This window comes from Leopardus geoffroyi, chromosome E3 (assembly GCF_018350155.1).
Source record: "Leopardus geoffroyi isolate Oge1 chromosome E3, O.geoffroyi_Oge1_pat1.0, whole genome shotgun sequence".
In the NCBI taxonomy this organism is placed as follows: Eukaryota; Metazoa; Chordata; class Mammalia; order Carnivora; family Felidae; genus Leopardus; species Leopardus geoffroyi.
Genome location: NC_059340.1, coordinates 15,294,420 through 15,321,866, shown reverse-complemented (window position 1 = coordinate 15,321,866; position 27,447 = coordinate 15,294,420). Strand labels below are relative to the sequence as shown.

General features: G+C 41.5%; 1 protein-coding gene across 4 annotated transcripts in view; it reads left to right on the top strand.

The window, feature by feature from the left end:
- Positions 1-27,447, top strand: part of LOC123589606 (S-adenosyl-L-methionine-dependent tRNA 4-demethylwyosine synthase TYW1) — a 215,797-nt gene that overhangs the window by 21,146 nt on the left and 167,204 nt on the right. For all 4 annotated transcript variants that reach the window (XM_045461945.1, XM_045461946.1, XM_045461944.1 and 1 more), the window contains exons 8-9: positions 14,294-14,411; positions 20,357-20,409. In XM_045461945.1, the coding sequence (XP_045317901.1) occupies positions 14,294-14,411; positions 20,357-20,409 (171 nt within the window). The remainder of the gene's footprint in view (positions 1-14,293; positions 14,412-20,356; positions 20,410-27,447) is intronic.

The following is a 27,447-nucleotide window of genomic DNA, read 5'->3' as shown; positions in this document are numbered from 1 at the left end:
AACCTGTATGGAGGGGCCTGTATGGAGGGGCTTTTGATTCACATGCATTTGCCCATCATCCAGCAGGCCTGGTTGTGTGAATTTGCCTTGAAGATTCATCTTCACAAATACAGAACAGCAGATGCCCAAGGTTATGCCACAAGTATATACAGCAAACAGCTGCCAGAGACTGGTTGAAAAAAGCATGATATATCCACACACTACAGACCTTGTTGTGCATCTGTGAGAAATAATAAGGTGGATCCATGTGTATTAATGAGATTTTCATGTGGTGTTGGATTTCATTTGGAGGTTGATCTGAACATAAGATTTTTTCTAAAAAAATAGTTTATTGTCATGGCAGATTTGCACATTTATAATTTGAGTGCTGTGTGTGTATAAATAGTATTTTGGAGCTGTGGTTACAGAAAGAACCTTTCACATTCTGACCACGAAACACCCGGTTCTGTTCAATTCTGACAGTAGCTACCTGGAGTTAACATCAGACTCTGCAGATTTTGGACATAGTCTTGCACAGGACTGCCTCCATTTCAGATGGCGGCTCTAAGTAGGGGCCGCCTGCCCTTCCCAGGGGTCCCGTGATTGCCCTCAGTTTCGGTAATTTGCTAGAATGACCCAGAACTCACCAAAAGCACTATAGTTACAGTTTTAATGGATACGAGTTAGAAACAACCAAGTGGAAAAGACAACAGGAGGAGTTCTGAGAGTAGGGAGGTGGGGAAGAGACTCAAGAGTTTCTGCGCCCTCTCCACGTGAAACCCAGGCACATCCTCCCTTCCCACCATATCCACGTGTCCGCTAACTAGGAAGCTGGTTAGTTAGCATCCAGAATGTTTATTGGGGTTTCATTGTGTAGGCATGATTGATTAGATTATTGGCCATCTGATTCTCCAGCTGACCTTCCCTGTTTCTTTCCCTGGAGATCCAGCTGGCCCAGAGTTGGTCTTTCTGGTTGACCAGCCCCATGCTAAAGCTATCTAGGCCTACCCTCTCAGCCACCTCATTTGCATAACAATGACCCTTCTGGCACTTAGAAAATGCCACGGTTTTTTGAAGCTCTGTGCCAGGAACTGGGGACAAAGAACAGATGTACTCTTTGTTAGGCCACAGACCTAGAAACAAACATGGTGAGCACTCAGTTCTTGTTTTCTCAATATCCTACCTCATTGAAAGGAATCAGGGCTTGGAGAAATGAGTGATTCCAGGGCTGAGGAAGGGAGCATAACAGATGGGCCTGGGATGTCGTATGGGCAAGTGGATCATCAAAGACTGATGGAGACACATCAAAGGGACATAGGAACCAGCTTGAAGAGTTTCCCACAGGCCAAATTTGGGACAATTTGAGCATCAAAAATGAACATAATGATAATATGTATTGTATTATATGCAATGGATTGTATTACATCAAATAAAAAAAATCAATCCTTTTGCTGCTCAACAAAAGGGAGGTACAAGAGAAAGTCTTTATAGGTTTCTAGATAAGAAATACAGAGGGTATGATAGAATTAATCATTTGTTTTCTATCCCCAGGGTGATAATTAATTTAAACAAGGATTGCATGAAATGCCTTTGGGGGCCATATATGCACGTATTCTCAAAATATCATCCCTGAAACTAACCCACTTAGACATGCCAAAAATAAATACATCACTGGGGGAAAAATACCTACAGATGATTTGCTAATTACAAAGGATAAAATATACCTTTACAAATGGAGTGTTCAGGTGATTTTCGCCTGTACCAAAAAAGTCAAATTTAGCTTCATCATTTGTATTAAAATGACCTCGTGTCCCTCCTGACATGATGGGTAGTAAGATGTATGCAACATCATCTATGTAATTTTGTGTCAAAAATTTTTAGCCTGAGTCTAACTATGGGGAAACAATCAGACAAATCCAAAAAGTGGGACAGTCCAGACTCTTTAAAAAGAGTCAATGTCATAGACATTAACAGTAACAAAACCTGGGGTGAGGACGGGTCCAAGGTTTAAAAACGCTAATGAAACATAACTAAATGCATTGTGTAACCTTTGATCTTGAATCAAAGAGCAAAGGTCATTGTCTGGACATTTGAGGATACTTGAAATGGATTTTTTATTAGATAATACTGGATTTTTGTTAATTTCCCTTGTAATAATGGTGTTGTAGTTGTGCAGTTCTGTCATTTTTTAGGAGATGAATTCTGTAGTGTTTAAGAGTGAAGTGTTATGGTGTCTACCACATACAAGTAGTTCAGCAAAATTTTCTTTCTGCACATACATTCACGTGTATTTTATAGATGTGTATGTGTGCATGGAAGGGTAGACAGGTAATGATCAACAAAAGTGGTGAATCTAGGTGAAGGGACTATGGGTCTTCATTGTACTTTTTTTGCTTTTCTGAGGATTCGAAATAGAAAGTATGGAAGGAACTACTTTCTCTCCATGCTCCCAAAATAAAACAAAAAAATCTAGTATCAACTGAATTATAAACTATTTATGATATAGCCATATGACAATATCTCCCATTTTTTGATAGGGTCAGTTTTGAATTATATAAGGTCTTAAGAACTTATTTCTTGCATAAAACATGATGACCCTCTAATTTTACTCAGGGTGGTCCCATGCTATAACAAATAGTAATATAAAGAAAAAAATTTAATGTGTATTTAATTTTGCCTAGTTAAAAATTTTTTCATTACAAATTAACATACCTAAAAAATAGAAATTTAGAAAACAAAGGGCCAAAATCTATCAATAATTCTGTCTTCCCAGAAAAATTACTATTAGCATTTGGAATGTTTATTTTAACTTTGTTTCATATGCACCCAAATCTCTATTATAAAAATCTTTGTGATATTTTCAGGTAGTTTTTACAACCTCATTTAAAAATCTCACAGAAAAATCTTTTTGTTTTTTTCAGAAAAACATTTTTTTAAAAATCGGCTAATTTAAAAATGTTTTATTATATTTGAGAGAGAGAGTGTGCGCATGGGCGGAGGGGAGGGGCAGAGAGAGGGAGAGACAGAATCCAAAGCAGGCTGCAGGCTCTGAGCTGTTAGCACAGAGCCCGATGTGGGGCTTGAACTCAACAAGCCATAAGATCATGACCTGAGCCGAAGTTGGACGCTTAAGTGACTGAGCCACCCAGGTACCCCCAGAAAAATCTTTTAAAAGTAGTGTTACAAACAGGGATTAATTTTGGGAAGTTATTATAGAAGCTGCTTTGTTTTGAGTTTTACTGTCCCTTTCAACCTGCACAGGAGGGAGAACTGTCAGATTTCATGACTTTTCTGGTCATTTTTGGTAATAAAGTGTTACAGGTACTTTAAGACATAAAGTTTTTTCTTCTTTTTCTTTTTATTTTTTTTAAGGTTATTTATTTATTCTGAAAGAGAGAGAGGGAGAGAGAGAGAGAAAGAGAGAGAGAGAATTCCGAGCGGGCTCCCCACTGTTAGCATAGAGCCCAATGTGGGACTTGAACTCATGAACTGTGAGATCATGACCTGAGCTGAAACCAAGAGTTGGCTGCTTAACCCACTGAGCCACCCAGGTGCCCCTAAGACACAAAGTCTTAATAAATTGACAGTAGAATGCCCAAGCCTAGGTAATAGGTAGTAAGTAATACTAAAGAAACTAAGTCAATTTAATTCAAAGGCGAAACTCCTCCCCTCTTGTCTACTTTCTGGCCTATTTGCTAGCTGCTGTTTTGGATCTGCTTAGGGTCTGGGGAACGGATGGGGAGCAGGAGAGAGAGAAGTAGGAAGTTCTTATGTGGTGTAAGGTGACTGTGCTCTCTCCCCTCGTCCAGTTTAAAGTTGACTCTTCCTCCAGCCGGCACTCTCATTGCGTCTGTGGAGACACTGTCCATGGTGTCTCCTGCCTGGTTCCTTGCGCTGAGCAAGTGTACCCCAAGAAGTGTGCTGCTGGTCGTGGCTCACTCCTTCCTCTGAGCCCTGTGCCTCTGGCTTCCTCTCTTTGAGGTCTGTCCTCTGTTTTCCTCTCTGGTTGCCCGGTTGGTCAGCATCTAAGGTCACCCCCACCTGCACTCTTGTCCCTTCCCACGGGAACACTCCTGAGTTCTTTATTCTGGGAGGACAGGCTGATTCCTACCCAGCAGCAGTGCTCACTTGCTGGGGAAACTAGTCAGTCCTTTGGTGTCTGGATTCACTGGGCAGGAGTCCTACACCAGCTTCTTTTGAGGGGCCCCGGTGGAGCCTCGGGGTCTTGAGATGTGACAAGGCACCTGCTCTCCAGCCTCTCTCCATTTGAGGCGGGATCTCAAAATACCTTACCAACAGTCTCCAAAGAAATTTTCAAAAATCCTCTGTCCTTACCTCTATGTCCTCTATCCTTTTCACATCCTCGATGCGAGGGAGGTGTTTTTAGAGTTTCTGGTTCTTAGCTATTCCCTTTGAAAATACATAACTTGATCTGAACCTCCCTTTGAAGTTTCACTTAATTTCATACCCTCTTTATATATGTTTGAAAGATTCAAAGAATGCAGCTCCCTGTCCTTGTTCTTCCTAAATCTACTTTTCACAGGAAACCAGACTTTCTAGTTTGGCAGTATTCGTCCGGGTGTTTTACTGCTCTTACAAACACACCTGCATTTTGGTCTAACTTTGTTTTTCTGGCTACACAGATGGGATCATTTTGTTCTCCCAAGTCTACAGACTGCTTGTTTTCATCTAACGTGACAGCTTTCCAGTGCTGTCGTACAGATTCACCTGGTTCATTTTAATGTTTACATAGTGGTCTAGGACTATGTCCCATGATGTATTTGGCTCTTGATGATTAACATTTAGGTGTTTGAACACTCTTGCTCTTATAATTTTTGTGGCTGGCATAAATTTATCTCAAGAATAAGTTCATAAAATTGAAATTTCTGGATCAAAGGGGATTTTATGTCTACATCTATACACACACACACACACACACACACACACACACATTTTTAAGTAATCTCTACACCCAGTGTGGGGCTTGAACTTACAGCCCCGAGATCAAGAGTCGCATGTTCCACCAACTGAGCCAGCCAGGTGCCCATTTTTTTATTTTTATTTTTTTAAAGTAAGCTCTATGCTCAGTCCAGAGCCCAACGTGGGGCTTGAACTTATGACCCTGAGATCAAGACCTGAGCTGAGATCAAGAGTTGGACGCTTAACCAGCTGAGCCACCCAGGCACCCCGGGATTTTATAGTATTAATAGATGTTTCCAAATTGCCCTATACAAAATTGAAAACATTTTTATTTCTTCTCATAGGAGAGAGATGAGATAGCCTATTTCTCTGTACCTTTGCCAACCCTCAGGTGTTATTAGTCTTTTAAATCTTGCCAGCCAGAAAGGTGAGAAATAATGACCTGATTTTAATTTGTATTTCTTTCATTTTGAGCGAGGTTGAACATGTTATCCTGTGAACAATCTCTTTCTTCCTCCCTGGTATTAGAAAACTACAAGGTCTGAGGGCATAGTCCCCAAGGTTGCTTTCACTTCTGACACCAATTGCAAATTTTGGGGGAGGGGGCTCCTAAAAACCACCCTCAGGTTTGATAATTTGCTAAAAAGACTCACAGAACTCCCCCAAAGCTGTTACCCTTATGGCTGTGGTTCTTTGTTGGGAAGGGGTACAGAAAATCAGCCAAAGGAGGAGACGCATAGAATAGATTCAAGAGGCGTTCCTTTGTCCTCCTCAAGATGTGTTGTCCTCTCAGCATCAACGTGCAGTAATACACATCAAGTGTTGCCAACCCGGGGGGCTTACCTGAGCTTCGGTGTCCAGTTTTTATTGGGACTTGACTGCCCATGTGGTTGAACTCAGTCTTCAGCACCTTCCCCCACTTGCAGTCAGCTGCGGTCTGAGGGGCCCACCGTGAATAACGGACGCTGCTGTCACTCGGGAAATTCCAAGGGATTCCCCGTTACTTTCCAGGAACTGGGGACAATGGCCAGATTTCCCTTCCGGCAAGGCCAAATTTTTCCCTGCATGCTGTCCTGTATGCATTTGGTTTGGCTACTTTTCTAAAGCTCATAACCAAAAAATTCTTGGTTGGGTGTAAAACTCTAAGCCAATATATCCAAAATTATTTCTCAATTTAAAATTGCTGTCCATCTTTCCTGTTGTTGCAGCCTTTGTTCCTTGTTTCTGAATACTTCCACGTGTGGATTGTGTCTGTCATTTTTAGTAGCTTCTGTATTTCAGAAGCCCCTGGCAGAGCAGCTGTTAAGAATGACAAGTGCGTGGAGTGTGGGTTCAGGGCTTGGCCCAGCCAGTGTGTAACTCAGTGACCTGTGGGCATAGCTTAACCCTCCCTAGTCTTAATCCCCTTGTCTGGGGAACAGGGGCCGGGCCCTCTGCCTTCCTCACAGGTGTGAGTCAGATGCGAACATGCACATGACAGTGTGTCATCACCTCTAAAAGCCCAACAGATGTCAAAGTGAGAAGTTAGTTTGCTTAGATATTTTAAACTGGTTTATACATTTTCCTAGAGCTGGCCATTTAGTCTGTGTCAGGTTTTTCTGCTGGTAAAATTAGCACAGGTCTGAGACCTTTTTACTGTTTTTTTTTTTTTTTTTTTTTTTTTTTTTAATGTTTGTTTATTTTGAGAGAGAACGTGAGTGGGGGAGGTGCAGAAAGAGAGGGGGACAGAGGATCCGAAGCAGGCTCTGCGCTGACAGCAGAGAGTCTGATGTGGGGCTTGAACTCAAGAACTGCGAGATCATAACCTGAGCCAGAGTTGGGCACTCAGCTGACTAATCCACGCAAGGACCCCGAGACCTTTTTACTTTGAAAAATGTGTTAATATTACTTAGGTTGTATTGTCCCCAAATTGATATACTGGGTCAAAGCAAACTTATAATTTTACGACTCTTAAATTAAGAATCTGAGTAATTTTTTAGTGGCGAAACAGTCTTAAAACAGGATAGATTTCAGTGTACGAGATACCTGATTTAGACAGATTTCTGGGTTTTTACAGAAGGTTAAGAGAAGATATTTAAAGCTTTGTTTGCAGTGAGTGAAGAGTTTGCAGTAATTGTTTCTCCAACTTTATTGAGGCATGATTGACAAATATGTTAGGGTTGTACACTGATTTTTTTAATGCGTGTAATGTGATGATATGTGTGTACATTGTGAAAAGATTACCACAATCAAGTTAAGAAATCCATCACCTCACATAGTTACCTCGCGTGTGTGTGTGCGTGTGTGTGTGTGTGTGTGTGTGTGTGTATTGAGAACACTTCAGATTTAATTTCAGCAAATTTCAAGTGTATGGTAAGAGTTTAGAATAATTTGTGGGTTCATTTTCACTTTGCTTTTCATCTGTCCATTAGAGGGCACTGGAGAGAAAGAACAAATGAAAATTTTGAACATCTGTGTAAATTATTTTTTAAACGAAATGATTTTGGACTTTATGAACTTGAAGCAGTTGGTTTATGACATTTTAGATTTCTCATAAAAAGTTTCTCATAAAGTCATTAGATTTGGGGCAAAAATAAATATTTTTCCACCTTCAGTGTGACATGAAAATAAAGCCACCAGTTTTTGTTTTTCTTTATTGTTAGCTTATGGCAGAGTTTCCAAGTATGGCTTGTGTTTTCATCCTATATTGGACAGAATACACTAAACTGCCTGGTTGTTGGTTTTTTTTTTTTTTTTTTTTTTTTTCCCATGCATTTATTTGGCCTTTTAGGGTCCATTCATACATATTCCTGAGTTGCTTTCTGCCCAGTCGTTGCCAGGCATTGCACTAAATTGCCTGAATTGCTACTCTAGAGGAGGCACTACTACTGGTTAGCAATTGGCTCTAGGGTTGGGCCAGGGTATTCCTATTATATAACCTCTTTTTGAGTAATACTCACTGAGTTTTATGGAGTCCTGCTGTCTCAGCCTGTGCATCTTGGGCAAATTATTTTACTCTCTGCTTTTTTTTTTTTTTTTTTTTTTTTCAACGTTTATTTATTTTTGGGACAGAGAGGGACAGAGCATGAACGGGGGAGGGGCAGAGAGAGAGGGAGATACAGAATTGGAAACAGGCCCCAGGCTCTGAGCCATCAGCCCAGAGCCTGACGCGGGGCTCGAACTCACGGATCGCGAGATCGTGACCTGGCTGAAGTCGGACGCTTAACCGACTGCGCCACCCAGGCGCCCCTACTCTCTGCTTTTGTTTTCTCATCTCTAAAGTGGGAGATCATAAAAGTAACCTCTTATGAAGTTGTTATGAAGATTAACTAAGTTCATTCACTGGGACGCTTTATTTTATTGCCTGCCACGTAGTGTGTACTTGGTAACTATGAGCTATTACTGTATAAGCAGATATCTTCAAATAGGATAGGTTTGGTCCGACTGGTGTACCACCATGGTATTCTACCTCCCTCACTCTATAGCAAGATCCAAGATGGTAAGTCTATGGCTGAAGAGAACTCGAGGGGTGGGAGCGATGTCAAAGAACAAGGGAGCTAACGTGTGAAATGTGGGAAGGTTAGGAGGACAGATACGGATGCAGAGGGCTGGGGTGCTAGGGTGAATGGCGTGTTTGGGGAACAGTTTGGTGTGTCTGTGGTTTCAGGTAGGGGCGGGGATGTGCGGAGAATGAACTAGAGAAGGAAGGCAGGGGCAGGGTACTGGAGGCCTTTTCATTCTGTCAGGGGTGTGTGAACTTCAACCTGAAGGCTTTGGGAAGCAATATGATTTTTTTTAATTTTTTTAATTTTTTTTTTAATTAAAAAAAAATTTTTTTTTTTCAACGTTTATTTATTTTTGGGACAGAGAGAGACAGAGCATGAACGGGGGAGGGGCAGAGAGAGAGGGAGACACAGAATCGGAAACAGGCTCCAGGCTCTGAGCCATCAGCCCAGAGCCTGACGCGGGGCTGGAACTCACGGACCGCGAGATCGTGACCTGGCTGAAGTCGGACGCTTAACCGACTGCGCCACCCAGGCGCCCCGGGAAGCAATATGATTTGATTGAATATAGTGGATGGGTTGGGGTATAGGGCAAGAGGGTAGTTCAGTACAGATTCAGAGTATTAGGAGAAGTCAGAGTACACGTTGGATTGTCTCATTCAATCCTCACATTGACCTTGATATCCATACTATTATTACGTCCACTTTACCAATTTACAGGGTAGGAAGTAGGTTTAGAGAAATAAAGCAATTTGTCCGAAGTTAGATGGCTGACAGGCTCGTAGGTGGTGGGACCAAGCCTAGACTCCCATCTCTTTGTTTCAGCCCCCAGGGGAGAAATGGTTTTTAGAAGAGAATCTGAAGAGTGGGTAGAGCGCAAGGAGTCATCAAGAGCCTGACAGTCTTAGGCTGTTTTTTGTTTTTCTCGTGATTGTGATTTGTAAATGTAGAGCAGAATGTTCCTTTTTTTTTTCTGCAGTAAATAAATGTTGCTAAATACTCCCCACAGCATGTTCCGGTTAAGCAGACAAACAGTGATATCCGTATCATTAGTTTTGGAAATAAATGGTGAATGCTTGGTAATTACTCACCAGAGAAGCATTTCAGTTTATGAAAGCATCTCAGTGTGTCCGGTTCTTATTATAAAGTCGCATAGTACTGCAGTAGAATAATATGAAGTTGTTCTTCTTTCTTTATTATTTTTAAGGCTTTGGGTCTTTGATTCACCCAGAAACACAAGGCGACACATTCCTTCAACCCCAAGACACCCACTGCCTTTAAACCAGCCTGTTTCACCCATGGTCTGTGCAGCCAGGAGCACTTAGGATGAGTTCTGGAATTATTTCTTTAAGTCAGGTTATCCAAAATAGAATCACTGGGTCAGAGGAAAACCATTTGAAAGCTCTTGACACATCTGTTCAAACTGCTTTTCAGAGAGTTCAGAAAGCTTTCTTAAAACCTAGTAAACAGAAAAACTTCGAGTCCTATTGAAAATTTGTCATTTAAAAACTGAGCTATGACAAGTAAGTGGCATATAGGGGGTTTCTTTCTTAAAGAAATGGAACCTGCAGATGCGGGGTTAAATTGTAGCAGTTTTAGCTTCAATACCTGAAGGAGAGTTTTAAAAAAAAATTTTTTTGTTTTTAGCATTTATTCATTTTTGAGAGACAGAGCGTGAGCGGGGGAGGAGCAGAGAGAGAGAGAGGGAGACACAGAATCTGAAGCAGGCTCCAGGCTCCGAGCTGGCAGCACAGAGCCTGATGTGGGGCTCGAACTCACTGACCGCGAGGATCATGACCTGAGCCGAAGTCGGACGCTTAACCGACTGAGCCACCCAGGCGCCCCCGAAGGAGAGTTTTTAACATTGAAAGTTGCCAGATCCGAAATCAGTTACCGAAAGAAGGGAGATCTGCTTTTCTAGAGCTAGGAATATCTGTCTGGTAGTTTGGAGGCATTCATTATACGGCCACCATTTACTGAAGGCCCAACCGTTTGCCAGCAAAGCTCCAGGCTTAGAAGGGCTGACTGTATAGGAAGATGACTTCTCGAGAGAGCTTGGGGATTCTGTTTTCTGCATGACTTGATAAGGAAGGGAATCACCTGATGGATCAATGAAATAAACAGATTGAAACAATCAGAAGGACTTTTTCCCAGCAGAAATGTCTGTATGCTTTGGTAATGAAAAGCTCGTTTGTGGCAAAACACCTGTTTGGCACTTACGCGGCTAGGTGGAATTTTACCTTACAGTCTTTAACAGATGGCTTTTTTTGCTGTGTCCTGTTTCCCAGGTGATAATTGGGATGGTACTGTGGTTCCTGGGACAATGGTATGAAAATGAATTAGGTAATATTGTATGATATCTTTTTTTTTTTTAAGGAAAATTGGTACCACTTTTTGCTCCTGTGATTATGTAAGATTAATGTAGTCCTGTTTATTTATAAAGGACTTTTCACTTATTTATAGTCATTTTCCAAAGTGCCTAGGAATGTAGCTTGTAATTGGCTTTCCTTTTTGCATGTTGGGAAGCAGCAGCTTGGAGAGGACGTTCGTTTTCTTTCAGGGCAGATGTGATGGGTTTGGGAGTTGGGGAGGGATGAGATTACAAGTTGGAGACAGGGAGACCATTTAGTTTGGCTCTTGCAGTTGTCCTGTCCTTAGGAGAAACCAAGGCTGGTGTGCAGAAGCAATGGCATTGTGGATGGAGTGAGCCAGTCTGTGGGAATTAACCTTTAAAACTTGGTTACTCGTTGTCAAATGGGGCACACAGGAGAGGGAGGAATCAAGGTTGACTAGTTGAGGGATCTTCAGTAATTTCTATTACGGCCATATAGCAGCTATATATGTTGTATTCTGGGCAAACAGTGAACAGTGTCTGCACCTACAAGATTAGAATTTGGCGCTTTGCACTTCCTTCGGGAATGTTATGAGCCATTATATTTCTTTTTGGAAATGAAGTTACTGCTGCATATGGAAGATGGGACTAAACTGCCATAGAGACAGAATGGTAAATGTTTGTCCTGAATGCTCAGGATCTCTCATTGTGGCCTCTGAGCTCTTTCCTATATAAATTTTGTATCTTAAATGGTTGAAATGGAGTAGCTATCCTCATATTTTATGATGGATAATTTCTCTAGTGATGGGACATGGATGATGGTCCATGACCGTTCTTTAAGAGTGTTCATTTCATAGGAGTCAGAATTAGTTCGTGTGTGTGTGTGTGTGTGTGTGTGTGTGTGTGTGTGTGTGTGTGTTTATAACCACAAGAGGGTGTCTCTGGAACTCTGAGCACAGTGGTCAGAGGCCAGTGTCACGGGTGGGTCCAGTTTTGGATTTATGTGGCCTTTGGGATAAGCATACATGCTTGGTGATGTTTTGTGGTGACAGGCTTTTGAGAGCAATTCTTGCATGATTAGTAGGGAGTTCTAGTAACTTGCTGTGGAATTACCTCAGAGACATTTAAACGCTGTCAAGTTCAAGGTCAGTTCATCTTGCTCTGCCACAGACTTCCTTTTTAAGTTGACATCTTTTTAGGTCTGAAATAGACTTAAAAAAAAAAGCCAAAGGATACTTTTGTTTTTAAATATTTTATTTTATTTTATTTTATTTTTTATTTTTTTTAAATTTTTTTTTTTCAACGTTTATTTATTTTTGGGACAGAGAGAGACAGAGCATGAACGGGGGAGGGGCAGAGAGAGAGGGAGACACAGAATCGGAAACAGGCTCCAGGCTCTGAGCCATCAGCCCAGAGCCCGACGCGGGGCTCGAACTCACGGACCGCGAGATCGTGACCTGGCTGAAGTCGGACGCTTAACCGACTGCGCCACCCAGGCGCCCCATGTTTTTAAATATTTTAAAAGAACAACTGAAACTTTAAAATTTTTTAAAGAAAATGCCTAGGAATAAACTGATCACTTTTATGATAGATGAAAATAATTTGTTGATGTTTGTAAATTTTTTCAGTTCTGTGTGGAAATGTATAGTTGAAAACTATATTAACAGAAGCAAAATTGTTCATTAGCTTTGCATTTTGATTATATTTAGTAATTAAGAATGCTGACTTTAGGACAGATAGGACTAACTGGATTTATGTTTCTCATCATGATACCTCTGAGTCTCTAAAATAGTTTTTCACTGACTTCCAATTTCGGAGTAAATCCCTGACGTAACAGAGAAGGTAGAGAAGTTAACTCCAAATTTCATTGGTTTACCTGTTTCTTTTTAAAAAATTTTAAATCTGTTTTACATTTTTTGTTTAGAGAACTTTGAACATTCACAAAAGTAGAATGATCTAGTGAATCCCTGTCACCTGTTGTCCAGCTTCAAACAAGGACCATCCTCCCGTCTGTATTAGTTGGATGCAGATTTCAGACATCCAGGGATCTGTGAGGTGTTCTCACTACTGATTCTCTAGGGGCGGGGCACTGCAAATGGACAGGCACTGAAGGTAGTCTAGGGCTTGGTGGTGGGGCCGCTGCCAAGGTGAGTTATTTTGAATTTCTGCAGCTCTTACTAAGATCTGGCAAATGTAGTATAGCACAGACTTTGTGTGTTGCCCTGAAATTATTGATTAGCATTCTACCATCTTACAAAAAGACATTCAGATAACTTTAAGATATATGTACATAGAGTAAGATTTAAAAATAGAGGAAGAAGGCTGAGGCGCCTGGGTGGCTCAGTCGGTTAAGCATCCGACTTCAGCTCAGGTCATGATCTCATGGTTCGTGGATTCAAGCCCCACGTCAGGGTCTGTGCTGACAGCTCAGAGCCTGGAGCCTGCTTCAGATTCTGTGTCTCCCTCTCTCGCTGCCCCTCCCCTGCTTGCTCTCTGTCTGTCTGTCTGTCTCTCAAAAATAAACATTAAAATTTTTTTTTAATTTATTTTTTTTTTCAACGTTTATTCATTTTTGGGACAGAGAGAGACAGAGCATGAACGGGGGAGGGGCAGAGAGAGAGGGAGACACAGAATCGGAAACAGGCTCCAGGCTCTGAGCCATCAGCCCAGAGCCTGATGCGGGGCTCGAACTCACGGACCGCGAGATCGTGACCTGGCTGAAGTCGGACGCCTAACCGACTGTGCCACCCAGGCGCCCCATAAAATTTTTTTTTTTAAATAGAGGAAGAAATCAGTGTAAAGGGTGAAGATCATCATGTACTATGAAGCCACTTACAGAGAATTCAAGACAAACATGATTTGAGACTTTACACAGCCATCAGCGTACTGCTGAATTTTCTAGGGCCCAAAGTCAAAAGGAAACACAATCAGCCTTATATTATCCTTCAGATTTCTTTCTGTCACTGAAGACACATTTTCCCCACAGGATCATCTAGAAGGAGTCATTGTTGGGATAGCAGGTGGAGGAGTAATTTGGTCTCCAAACAAATGGCTGTCTGAGCAGCTCAGAGCACTATTTTGACTTGTTTTGGGGGTTTTGCAGATACATAACCAGCAGTATTCTATTTTATTGAACTCCTGTTATGTATCAGGCATTGTACCTGGTGATTTATTTCATTTAATTGTAACGTTCCTGCTCTCTAGCTATTACTTTCCTTGTTTTTCAGGTGAGGAAATTGAAATTCAGAGAAATAACTTGATGAATTTCGGCAGCTGTCGGTACTCAGATTGCTAAAAATAATTGACATCTAGATAAGTGGATTGTTGATTTACATTTTGCGGGTGTATGTGTTTGAGTATGTAGTTCCTTTTTTTGGAAAGCAAAAAGAAAAGAGAAAAGACTGGCAGGCCTTCTGCTCACTGTCTGACTGGGAATGCGGTCACTTTGGAGGAGACTGGCTTGTGTGGGCCATGGTTCGCGACGCACCTTCTTACCCATGCCGTGTGTCCGTGACTGTTGTGCTGTTGTTCTCCTCGCTCGCTGCCAGCTCTGAATTTTGTTCTTTTAATTTCAATACAGAGAGAGAAGGAGCACCAGGAGGAGAAAAGCACTCTGGTCAGGAACGCCGTGAAGGGTGAAGCCAGTGAAAGAAGGGCTATGATAACCCCTGCTCTCCGAGAAGCCCTTACTAAACAAGGTGAGGACCGTCAGGAGGCGCTGTCACTGGACCGCCCTCCCAAGCGCTCTCATTTAATACCCCAGTGAGGAGCGTGAAATAGGGAGGGAAGAAGGCCCAGTGGCCCTGTCACTGTGGCGGCCGGAGCTGTTGAGGCAGCCCCCTCTCGTTCCTGCAGAAGGATCCCCTTGTGCACTGGCTGCGGGCCAGCACATTTCCCCTGTGCTTGGTTTCCTGGGATGTTAGCATCAGCGTGGCTCTGGCACAGAGACGGAAAATGCCATCACAGATCGTCGTTTGTTAAGGGAAAATTATTAAATGCAGAAAAGAAGCTTCTATCGATATTAGGCTGGGTCAGTTAGAAATGTTTTACGTAGAAGTGTATTTGGGTTTTTGTGGTCCTAACTCATCAAGGAGGCCTTACTTGAGAACAAATAATACTGATTTCCTGTAGAAGATGAGTGGTCAGTTGGGAGTGAGTGGACTGACTTCCTTCCCTCACTCCATCTTTCTGTGTTTATTGAGACCCTTTTGTGTGATAGTCCTGGCCATGCAGAGAAACTTAAGATGCAGTATCTTCTTCAAGGAGCCACCAGCCTATTAGAGGAGACAAACAAGAATATTCAGATCATACATATATTTGTATGTATATAATATATATATGTATAGTCTGCCTTTTAATAAGGGTATTCAGACAATTTAAACTGGTTTTATGATAGGTTTACATTTCTCATGTAGCCATTTGTTTTCTGCTTGTCTTGTGCTCTTTGATTTCCTTTTTCCAGTTTCTGCCTCCTTTAGATTAAGTTATTTAAAAAAATTTTTTTTAATGTTTATTTTTGAGAGAGAGAGAGACAGAGACAGAGACAGAGCATGAGTGGGGAAGGGGCAGAGAGAGAGGGAGACACAGAATCCGAAGCAGGCTCCAGGCTCTGAGCTGTCAGCACAGAGCCCGACGCGGGGCTCGAACCCACGGACCGCGAGATCATGACCTGAGCCAAAGTCAGATGCTTAACTGACTGAGCCACCCAGGTGCCCCTAGATTATGTTTTTATGATTCTGTTTTACCTCCTCATTGGCTTGTTAGTTATAGCACTGTATTGGTATTTAGTGATGGTTCGAGGTGTGACACGTATCTCTTGATCATATCACAGTGTATCTTTGAGTGATTAAGACGCCACTTCATGTCCAGTGGAAGAAGCTGCAGTAACACACTTGTGTTTTCCCCTTCTCAACCTCCATGCGATCATTATCATACATTTTACTTCTATGTATCTTAGAGGCCTATACTACATCGTTATTATTTTAGTTTAAGTAGTCAATTATCTGTTAGTTTTGACTTAATTAGATGTAATTAGAAACAATCTTACATACTGACTCATATAGGTACCACTTAAAAAAAATTTTTTTTGGGGGGTGCCTGCGTGGCTCAGTAGCCCTGACTTGGGCTCAGGTCATGGTCTCCTGGTTCGTGAGTTCAAGCCCCGCATTGGGCTCTGTGCTGACAACTCAGAGCCTGGAGCCTGCTTCGGATTCTGTGTCTCCCTGTCTCTCCGCCCCTCCCCTGCTCACGCTCTGTCTCTCTCTCTCTCTCTCTCTCTCTCTCTCAAAAATAAATAAACAAACCAAAAATATAAATAAAATAATAAAAATTTTTAAAATGTTTGTTTATTTTTGAGAGAGAGAGAGAGAGAGACAGAACATGAACAGGGGATGTTCAGAGTCGGGGGGGAGACACAGAATCCGAAGCAGGTTCCAGGCTCCGACCTGTCAGCATGGAGCCCAACGTGGGGCTTGAACTCATGAGCCATGAGATCATGACGTGACTGAAGTCAGAGGCCGACTGAGCCATCCAGGTGCCCTTGTAGATACCACTTTTGTTGGTGTTTTTCTTCCTTTGCGTAGATGTGTGTTCTCTCTGACAGCCTTTTCCTTCTGCCTCAAGGGCTTCATTTAGCGTTTCGCGTTGTGTGGGTGTGTTGGTGCTGAATTATTTCAGTTTTTGTGTATCTGAAAAAGACTTTATTTTGCCCTCATCTTTGAAGGATATTATTTGATGGATGTGGAATCATAGGTTGATGACTTTTTTTCTTACGGCGCTTTGAAGGTGTTCCACTTCGCTCCCATTGCTTCTGATGAGACCTGTGTTGTCATCTGTTGTTTGTTCCTTTGAAAGTAATGTTTTTAGCCCCTGGCACTCTGAAGATTTTCTATTTTCTCTTAATTACGGATTTTGAGCAATTTAATGATATGTGTTTCAACGTAGTTTTCTTCATGTTGCTTTTACTTGGGATTTGTTGAGCTTCCTGGTTCTGTGGATTTATAGTTTTAATCAAATTTGGACAGATTTTGGCCATTATTTCTTCAGGTATTTTTTCTGTCACTCCCTCTCTCTTCTCTTCCTTGGGGACTTCAATTACATAATTTGACCTACAGCTCACTGATACTATTTTCATTATTTTTTAAAATTCTTTGTTCGGGGCACCCGGGTGGCTCAGTTGGTTGAACGTCCGCCTTCAGCTTGGGTCATGATTCGCCGTTTGTGGGTTCAGGCCCTGTGTCAGGCTCTGGGCTGACAGCTTGGTGCCTGGAGCCCGCTTTGGATTCTGTGTCTCCCTCTCTCTCTGCCCCTCCCCTGCTCACACTCTGTCTCTCAAAAATAAATAAATGTTAAAGACAATTTAAAAAACATTCTTTTTTCTGTTCTACTTTTCATTTTAGGATAGCTTCTATTGCTATGTCTTCAGGTATAATTTAGTAATCTTCTCTAATGTCTAATCTTCCATTAATTCTATCCAGTGTTTTTTTCAGCTTTGACATTACAGTTTTCATCTCTAGAAATTCAGTGTTGGCCTTTTTATATTCTCCATGTCTCTACTTAACTTTTTGAGCCCACGAATTACAGTTAGACAACTGTTCTAATGTAATTCTAACATCTGTGTCATTTCTGGGTCAGTTTGGTTGCTGGATTATTTTTTCATTGGTCATGTTGCATGCTTGGTTAATCTTTGGATGCCAGGTCTAATTTTACCTTATTGGGTGCTAGATATTTTTGTGTTCCTATAAAACATTCTTGAGCTTTGTTCTAGGATGAAGAGCAGTTACTTGGAAACAAGTTTGAGCCTTTTAATCTGGCTTTTATGACTTGTTAAGTGAGACCAGAGCTGACTCAGAATATGGCTAATTACTTATGACTATCGGGGCAAAACACTTCTGTGTACTGTGCCTTGTGAATCTTAAGCTTCTGACTGGTGTGAATAGACACAGTTCCCAGCTGGCTGTGAGCACCAGGCGCACCTCCAGTCCTTTAAGATGGTTCTTTCCCTTTCTTGGTTAGCTTTTCTCTCACATATGCATGAAGCATTACTCAGGCAGAATTTCTAGGAATCCTCTACAGATTCTTGAGTTTAATCTCTGTGTAGCTTTTGACTCTCTGGTACTCAGTGCTGCAAACTCTAGCCGTGTGAGCTCCTCAACTCTTGCTTCCACGTCCTCAACTCCAAGAAAATACCCAGCCGTGTGTGCGTTGCCTCTCCCTGTCGCACAGCCTGGAAACTTTGAGGGCAGTAAGCTCTGGGCATGGCAGGGCTCGTCTCCTGTGTTTTCCGTCTTCTCTGGGATTATTGTCCCTTGTTGCCTGGTGTTTCATGTCTTGGAAACTGTTCATATATTTTGTCCATTTTTGGCGTTTCAGGTGGGAGAGTAAATCCTCGGTGACTTTATCTTGGTTAGAATTGTGCAGTGCGATTTCTAGCAGCTGCGTACCATTGGCTTATCTTGGCGTTGTGGTCTGTCCATCCTGTACTCGGCAGTTTTTCTCATACCTACCTCAATGCAAAATTTTATAAAACCCTATGTATGAAGAGAAGGATGTAAAGACACTAATAGAGTGTAGGAATCCAAAAGAAGAACTGGAATTTTCTGTAGGAATCTCTTAAATGCTTATTCTGCATCTGAGATTAGCTGTCCAGTTGCACTCTGTTCTGTCTTCATATAGATAAGCGGTGTTTTGTTTATTTATATGCAAGATATTTACATAAATGTGGAAGTGGGTAAAAGACAAAACCCTGTAGAGACTTACAATCCAAATTGACATTGTTCCATTAATCATCACACTCTGAATATGGATATTTAACCAGCCACGGATACACTTCTGCCATCATCCAGACTATATTTCTCCATTTGCCTCATTTGTCTGCAAGTCAAGAGTCTTTTTATACAAGAGACTCACGATAATTGTGGCTTATTACTTGAAGCCTTGTGAGAAACTTCATTAAGTGCTTTCTGAAATCAGAATGTTCTACTTGTTTGCTCTACTAGTTTATTAAAAAAGGAAATGTGATTACTTCGGCATGGCTTTTCCATGCTTCTCATATCTTCTGTAGCTCATGAATTTTAAATGCTAGGTTGTGGGACTGGTCCTGAGAATTCACGTTGGGTTATGGTTCCTGGAATTTTGTTTTTCCTCTTCTTGGGGCAGTATTTCTTTATTTTTATTTATTTCTTTCTTTCTTAAAAATTTTTTTTAAATATTTATTTCTGAGAGAGAGAGAGACACAGAGAGAGAGAGACAGAGAGAGAGACAGAGCATGACTGGGGGAGGAACAGAGAGAGAGGGACACACAGAATCCAAAGCAGGCTCCAGGCTCTGAGCTGTCAGCACAGAGCCCAACGTGGGGCTCGAACTCATGAACTGAGAGATCACAACCCTACCGAAGTTGGACGCTCAGCCGAGTGAGCCACCCAGATGCCCCAGTATTTATTTTAATATCCTTTTGCCCATCTGATTCTTATCTTTTTTCAAAGATTACCGACGAGAGTTCCCCAGTTGTTTGTTTGAAGTATATCGTTACTTGCTTTTGCTTTATGGCCCAGCATTTGGTTTATTTTTACAGAATTTCCTTGGGTCCTTGAAAAACAGGTGAATTCTGTAGTTGTTGAGGGCAATACCATGTGTTCTCAATCACATTTACAGTATGGATTAGATCATACTGCATTTCCATCTATGGAATCTGTTAGATACTGAAAGATGTTAAAATCTTTCCCTATGATTTTGGATTAGCCTATTTTTATGTATTCTGAGTCTATATTATTAGATACATAAACATTTAAAAAAACTTTTTTTTTAAGTTTATTTATTTTTGAAGGAGAGAGAGACAGAGCGTGAGAGGGGAGGGGCACAGAGAGAGGGAGACAGAATCGAAAGCAAGCTCCAGGCTCTGAGCTGTCAGCACAGAGCCCGATGCGGGGCTCCGAACCGGTAAACCACGAGCTCATGACCTGAGCTGAAGTCGGAGGCTTAACCAACTGAGCCACCCAAGCGCCCCTAGATACATAAACATTTTAAGTTGTTTTATCATCCTGATGATTTCAACTGTTAATGTTTTCTGCCATTGGGTTGTTGCCTATCATTATGCAGAAAAGAAGAATGATTTTGTTAGTTTTATAATTGCCATTTTTTAAAAGTTTATTATTTGGGGCGCCTGGGTGGCGCAGTCGGTTGAGCGTCCGACTTCAGCCAGGTCACGATCTCGCGGTTCGTGAGTTCGAGCCCCGCATCGGGCTGTGGGCTGATGGCTCAGAGCCTGGAGCCTGTTTCCGATTCTGTGTCTCCCTCTCTCTCTGCCCCTCCCCCGTTCATGCTCTGTCTCTCTCTGTCCCAAAAAATAAATAAACGTTGAAAAAAAAAAAAAAAAAGTTTATTATTTATTTTGAGAGAGAGTGCATGTGCACACATGTGAGTGAGGGAGGGGCAGAGAGGTGGGGAGAGAAAATCCCACACAGCCTCTGCACTGTCAGCACAGAGCCGGATGTGGGGCTTGATCCCACAAACCTTGAGATCATGACCTGAGCTGAGATCAAGAGTTGGATGCTTAATCGACAGAGCCACCCAGGCGCCTTTTAATCACCTTTTAATATGAGGCTTTGAATCAGTTCAATTTTGTGTTCCTTGTTTTTCTGTTCAGGTTATCAGTTGATTGGGAGCCATTCTGGGGTGAAGCTTTGCAGATGGACAAAGGTATTTGTTTTTATTTAAATATTATTTCTGTTTTATGCAACTTTTCTATGGCTGTTCTATGTAGCCAATGAATTTTACCATTTTAAAGGTATAATTTACATTTAATGTAATGATTTTGACTGAATTTGTTAAATGAGTTCAACCTGTATTGATGGATATAAAAAACCCTTACCCACCACCTAAATTAAGATATATATAGGCCATTTTTCTCCTCCTGATAAGTTCACTTGTATTTATCTCTAGCCAGTAGTCCCTCCCCATCAGCCAGGACATAGTTGTTCTAGTTGCTGTCACTGGTTTAGTTTTGCTTGTTCTAGAATTTCATATGAATGGAATCATAATGTGTATTTTTCTGCAGGTGGATTTTTAAACTCAACATAATATTTCTCAGATTCCTCTATGTTGTAGTAAATTTCAGTAGTTTTATTCATTTTTATTGCTGAGTACTATTCAACACAATGAACATACCACAGGTTTGAATCTGTTGATAGACACTGGATTACTTTCAGGTTTTGGCTATTCCAAGTAAAACTTCTGTGAACATTCTTATGTAGCACTTTGTTATGAATGTATGTGTCAGTTTCCTTTGGGTATATCCTTAGGAGTGGAATTGCTAGGTCACAAGGTAGGTATGAAACTCCCAGTCTGTTTTCAGTGTGGCCGTATTATTTTATACTTGGATTGGCAATTTATGAAAGTTCCAGGTGGAACATTTTCTCACTATTCTGTGGTATTGAAAATCTTTTTTAATTTAGCCATTCTGATGTGTGTGCAGTGGTATCAGTGTGGTGTTTTTTTTTTTGTGTGTGTGTGAGCTTATTTTATTTTATTTTTTTCAATATATGAAATTTATTGTCAAATTGGTTTCCGTACAATACCCAGTGCTCATCCCAAAAGGTGCCCTCCTCAATACCCATCACCCACCCTCCCCTCCCTCCCACCCCCCATCAACCCTCAGTTTGTTCTCAGTTTTTAAGAGTCTCTTATGCTTTGGCTCTCTCCCACTCTAACCTCTTTTTTTTTTTTTTTTTTTTTTTCCTTCCCCACCCCCATGGGTTTCTGTTAAGTTTCTCAGGATCTATATAAGAGTGAAAACATATGGTATCTGTCTTTCTCTGTATGACTTATTTCACTTAGCATCACACTCTCCAGTTCTATCCACGTTGCTACAAAAAGCCATATTTCATTCTTTCTCATTGCCACGTAGTACTCCATTTTGTCTTTATCCATTCATCAGTTGATGGACATTTAGGCTCTTTCCATAATTTGGCTATTGTTGAGAGTGCTGCTACAAACATCGGGGTACAAGTGCCCCTATGCATCAGTACTCCTGTATCCCTTGGGTAAATTCCTAGCAGTGCTATTGCTGGGTCATAGGGTAGGTCTAGTTTTAATTTTTTGAGGAACCTCCACACTGTTTTCCAGAGTGGCTGTACCAATTTGCATTCCCACCAACAGTGCAAGAGGGTTCCCGTTTCTCCACATCCTCGCCAGCATCTATAGTCTCCTGATTTGTTCATTTTGGCCACTCTGACTGGCGTGAGGTGATATCTGAGTGTGGTTTTGATTTGTATTTCCCTGATGAGGAGCGACATTGAGCATCTTTTCATGTGCCTGTTGGCCATCTGGATGTCTTCTTTAGAGAAGTGTCTATTCATGTTTTCTGCCCATTTCTTCACTGGGTTATTTGTTTTTTGGGATCAGTGTGGTTTTAATTTTCATTTTGCTGATGACTACTGATGATGAGGCATGACTTTTCATGTGCCTGTTGGCTGTTCATACGTGTGAAGTGTCCACATCTTTTGCCCAAATTAGGTTATTTGACTTTATGTTGTTGATTTGTTGGTGTTCTTCATATATTGTGGAAATGAGTCTTTTGCCCAATATGCATTGTGAATATTTTCTCTTAATCTGTGGCTTCCTTTTTTAATTTCCCTAATGGTATCTTTTAAAGTTTTAAGTGTGGATAAGTCCAGTTTATCTTTTTTTTTTCCTCTTTTTAATGGCTAGCATTCTTTGTATATTAAGAAATCTTTGCCAACTTCAGGGTCACTGTTTTTTATGAAAGCTTCATACATAGTTTTAACTTCTATGTTTAGGTCTTTGACTTCATCATGATCTGATTTTTATGAATGGCGTGAGGTAAAGGTCAAGATTCATTCCTCTCCCTGTCCCCTATGTGGATATTCAGGTGTTTCAGTACCATTTGTTGAAAAGACTTTCCCTTTACCGTTGAATTACTTTAGGCCTTTGTAGAATATCAGTCATGTGTCTATGGGCAGGCCTATTTCTGGACTCCTTATTCTGTTCCATTGACCTGTTTGTTTATCCTCATGCCAATACCACATTGTCTTGATAATTGTAGCTTTGTAATAAGTCTGAAATTAGGCAGTATAAGTTCTCTTTGTTTGTTTGTGTATTTATTTATTTATTTCCAAGAGAGTTTCCACTCTTCTGGGTCCTTTGCATTTCCATATAAATTTTAGAATCAGCCTGTGAATTTCTATTTTATTTTTGTTCTGGTTCCTTAGATTCTGTATTTGTCTATTTGGCATTCATTCATCACATGGCCAGTTATATTAACTATTTTCTTATTTTGTATTTTTTTTTAAGTTTTTTATGTTTATTTATTTATTTGAGAGAGATGGAGACAGCGTGAGTGGGGAAGGGGCAGAGAGAGAGGGAGAGAGAGAATCCCAAGCAGGTTCTGAACAGTCAGCGCAGAGCCAAATGCGGGGCTCGAACTCAGGAAACTGTGAGAGATCAGGACCTGAGCTGAAACCAAGAGCTGGACGCTTAACCAACTGAGCCACCCAGGTGCCTCATTTTGTAGTCTTGATGCTCTGACTTTTGAGAGCCTTACAGACCTGGGGAGAAACTGTCCCTCCCAGGGCTAGCTAATTCCTAAAGACCATAATAGCTTGCCTTGAGTTTGCCAACCAACCAATCCTGAATCTGTAGCCTTCAGTTACCTCCTTATCTCACTCACACACCATGCCAATACCTTCCCCACTCTGTATTATCCCAGGGCCAGGTACTGGACAACTAGTGACAGTGCTATAGCCTGAATTATTCAGACAAACCAATGCTGCATTGTTTACTCTGTCTTGCCTGCCTTTCCCAAGGGATCCCCAGTAAAAGCTCTGGCCTAGGCTTTCCCCTCTCTCCTTGCTCTGTCTCTTGAACAAACCTGCTAGTCCTCTGTTACCCTGTGTGGTGAGGGTGCCCTCTTGTCTTGGGAAATGTAAGCAAGATATTCTTTCACTGGCATTGGCCTCACCAGGTTGGTACTCACTTCCATGAGTTAAAATCCCATGGGAACAAATAAGATGGCATTTTATTTTTATTTTTTTTAATTTTTTTTTTCAATGTTTATTTATTTTTGGGACAGAGAGAGACAGAGCATGAACGGGGGAGGGGCAGAGAGAGAGGGAGACACAGAATCCGAAGCGGGCTCCAGGCTCCGAGCTGACAGCACAGAGCCCAACGCGGGGCTCGAACTCCCGGACCGCGAGATCGTGACCTGGCTGAAGTCGGACGCTTAACCGACAGCGCCACCCAGGTGCCGCTAAGATGGCATTTTAAAATAGCTTTATTGAGATATAATTTACCTATCAAACAACTCCCACACTTTAAAGTGTACAGTTGAGTGGGTTTTAGTATATTCACAGGGCTTTGCAACCATTATCACAATCTAATTTTAGAACATTTTTGTCCCCTCTGAAAGATGTCGTGCACCCACTAACAGTCCACCTTCATTCACACTTCTCCTCCCACCCCTGAAGCATCATTAATCTACTTATTATCTCTGTGAATTCCCCTAACCTGGACGTTCGTGCATGATGTGACCTTTTGTGTTGGCTTCTCTCATTTAGCATAATGTTTTCAAGGCACATCCGTGTGATAATACAGATCAATATTCCATTCCTTTTTATGGCCAGTAGTATTCCATGTGTAGATATATCCCATTTGTTGTTGTCGTCCATCATTTGATGGACATTTGGTTTGCTTCCCCTTTTTGGTTATTACGAATTATGCTCCTGCGGACATTATTATATGTACAGGTTTTCGTGTGGATGTGTTTTTATGTGCTTTGGTTATAGGCCTACGAGTGGAATTTGTGGGTCGTGGTAATTATGTTTAAATCATTTGAGGGACTGCAAAACTGAGCGTATTTTCTGTTTCCACCTGCAGTGTACAAGGGTTCCAGTTCCTCCACAACCTGCTAATGTTTGTTGTTGTCTGTCTTTTGGATTATAGCCATCCTAGTGGGTGTGAGATTGTTACCCTATAGTGATTTTGATTTGCATTTGCATTTCCATTAATGGGAAACATTGTTGACTATGTTTACTTCTTGGCCTTTGGTGAATCTTTGGAGAAATGTCTGTTCAAATTCGTTGCCATTTTAACATTGGGTTAACAGCGCTTGTAAGAGCTGTTTATATATACTGGATACTAGTTCTTTATCATGTGGATGGTATGACTCTCCTGCCACTGTTTGTGGCCGTGTCACCAGGAGCTGAGTCTCTGCAGGCCTCCAGCAACTTGGCTCCCGATGTCGCAGTGGCTCCATTGCTGTCTTCCCGGCCTTTTTCCAGCCTGTCCTATCCCCATAACGAGTGTTCCCCACAAAGAGCCACTCTTGTTGAGGTTTTGGTTAGCTCAGACCTGACCGTTCTAAATAAACCAGGCTTTCTTCTCCAGGCACGCTTGACTTTTTTTATATTCTTTATTCCTGTTCTTACAAATTTCTGTCCTCAGTTCACACTACTACCTCCTGATGTCTGTCTCGTACTTTCCATTTCTCTGTGTCCTGTCCATCATGACTCCTGCCTCTTCTAGAACCAGCCTTTAACGGTGTGCTCTCTTGTTCTTGGCAAGGAAGCATGCTTCTGGCTTCATCTTTCTCTTGGAATGCCCCTGCCCTCACTGCCATAATCCACAGGTGACCTCTGCTTGGTGCCTCAGTGCCTTGCTGCCCCTCCCTAAGAGGGAGGCTGCTTCTGCAGCCCCCGTTGTTTTCGGAGTATCCTGTCCGCTCACTATTTCCCTGAGCATGCTTTCAGTGCCATCGGCCCCCTAGGCCTTTTGCTGTTGTTGATTAGTATTTGAGAAACTCTTACTTTTTTTCACCACTATTTTTCTGCCTTCACCCTTTGGGGCATGAACATGCTGATGATACTTCTGGCACCTTAGTCACTCAACATACTGTTGTGCTCAACTTTTTTTTTTTTTTTTTTAACCCTTTTAACATCCAGTATTTGTCTCTTCTAATCCAGTGATTTTCAGTAATGTCAGACTCAATGCCTTCTGCTTATAACCAGCATTTTACAACATCCCTTTTACTACTGCTAGATTAAGTTTATGGATTTACAAATATAGTTTCACATGCATAATTGAGAAAGTTAGTGTTCTGCTCTAGCTGTAATGTAAGGAGAGACAAGAGGAAGTACTTTGTATTAAAATGGTTTGTATTTCTGTATAAAATGCTCAGGCGCTACGCCATTCGAAGGCACTGTGGGACAGGCACTGCTTGCACCTGCTTATGATGGACGACTTTGCAGTGAAGAGAGACAAACAGATTAGAAGTTATTCTGTACAAGAAGTAAAAACAAGCCAGACTTACGTAGGTATAATAACGGCAAGAGGGCAGTAACCCTAACTGAAGTAAGGCTAACAGGCCAAGCAATTACACATTATCAAAGTGGAAAAATGAGAAAGTAGGATGTGCTCGCAAATGGGTGGTGTTTCGCTCATAACCGTTGACTCAGAAAAATCTTTTATGTTGCAACTTGGGAGGAGTAGAGATGGATTGTCATAGAAAATACTTATCTTCTGCCTTGAAATTCCACATCTTGTTGAGATCCACATTCTGTCTTTCATTTGTAACGAAACCTTGGAGGCCATACCTTTAAGTGACAATAGGACCAGAGGATGGACTGGAGAGGCAGAAATGGTAGTGCGAGTGGCCAACAGGTGTGGTAGACCCCTGGTGACAGTTTCTGAGTAAGATTTTGAAACGGCAGGCAATCCCCCCAAAACAAGTTCAGTTTCAAATAATTACTGCAAGATAGATACCTTGTCCTTATGTTACAAAAATTAACAATATAACGACTGTAATAATTTTATTATTATTTTTCTTATTTTTACTTTTTGAGAGAGAAGAGAGAGAGCACATGCGTGCGTGAGTAGGGGGAGGGGTAGAGGGAGAGAGAGAGAGGGAGAGAATCTTAAGCAGACTCCACGCTCAGCACGGAGCCTGATGTGGGGCTCAATCTAATGATCCCTTGATCCCCTAACTGGGATCATGACTCGAGCTGAAATCAAGAGTTGGACGCTTAACCAGCTGAGTTACCCAGGTGCCCCAGAATGACTAATAATTTTAAAACAACTTTGATTAGTGAGAATCTTGCATTTCATATGTCTGTTAATTGAATATCTGCTTCTAAGTCTACCAAAAGCATCTTGAATCTCCCCTGTAATGTATTTGTAGGTGGTATCTACAAATACAACACAGATACAGGTATTTGCTCATGACTTAAATACTAGAAAACAGCATTATTTTCATGGTTTTTCAAAATGGTGAAATTTCTTGGAGAAAGTTTTACATAAAAGAAAGTGTTCAATTTACATGATAGCTGCATTCCTGGAAAATTTAGTATCTGGTACAATTGTGCAGGAAATACTTTATTAGCAAGATGAAGTTGGAATCTATGCTCAGATAATTATAATCAGATTTTTCGCAAGTATGGAGGTCTGGTGAATCATTTGAAAGGAAGTGGAGACCTTTTTTTTTCTCATGGGATTTATCCTGAGCATTGCAGGAGATGTGAAACCCTTGGCCCCACCTGCCTATTGCTAGTAGTCAGATTTCCATACCCTCATTGGGTGGTGTCGGTCCCATTGAGAACGCCTGCCCCAATCCATTTTCATTGCCACCTTCCCAAGTTCACGTTGTCCTCTTGAACATTGCAGCTAGTTTTTTTTCCCCTCTAGTACCAGCTTCTAGTGAATCCCCAACTCTGTCTCCCCTGTCCA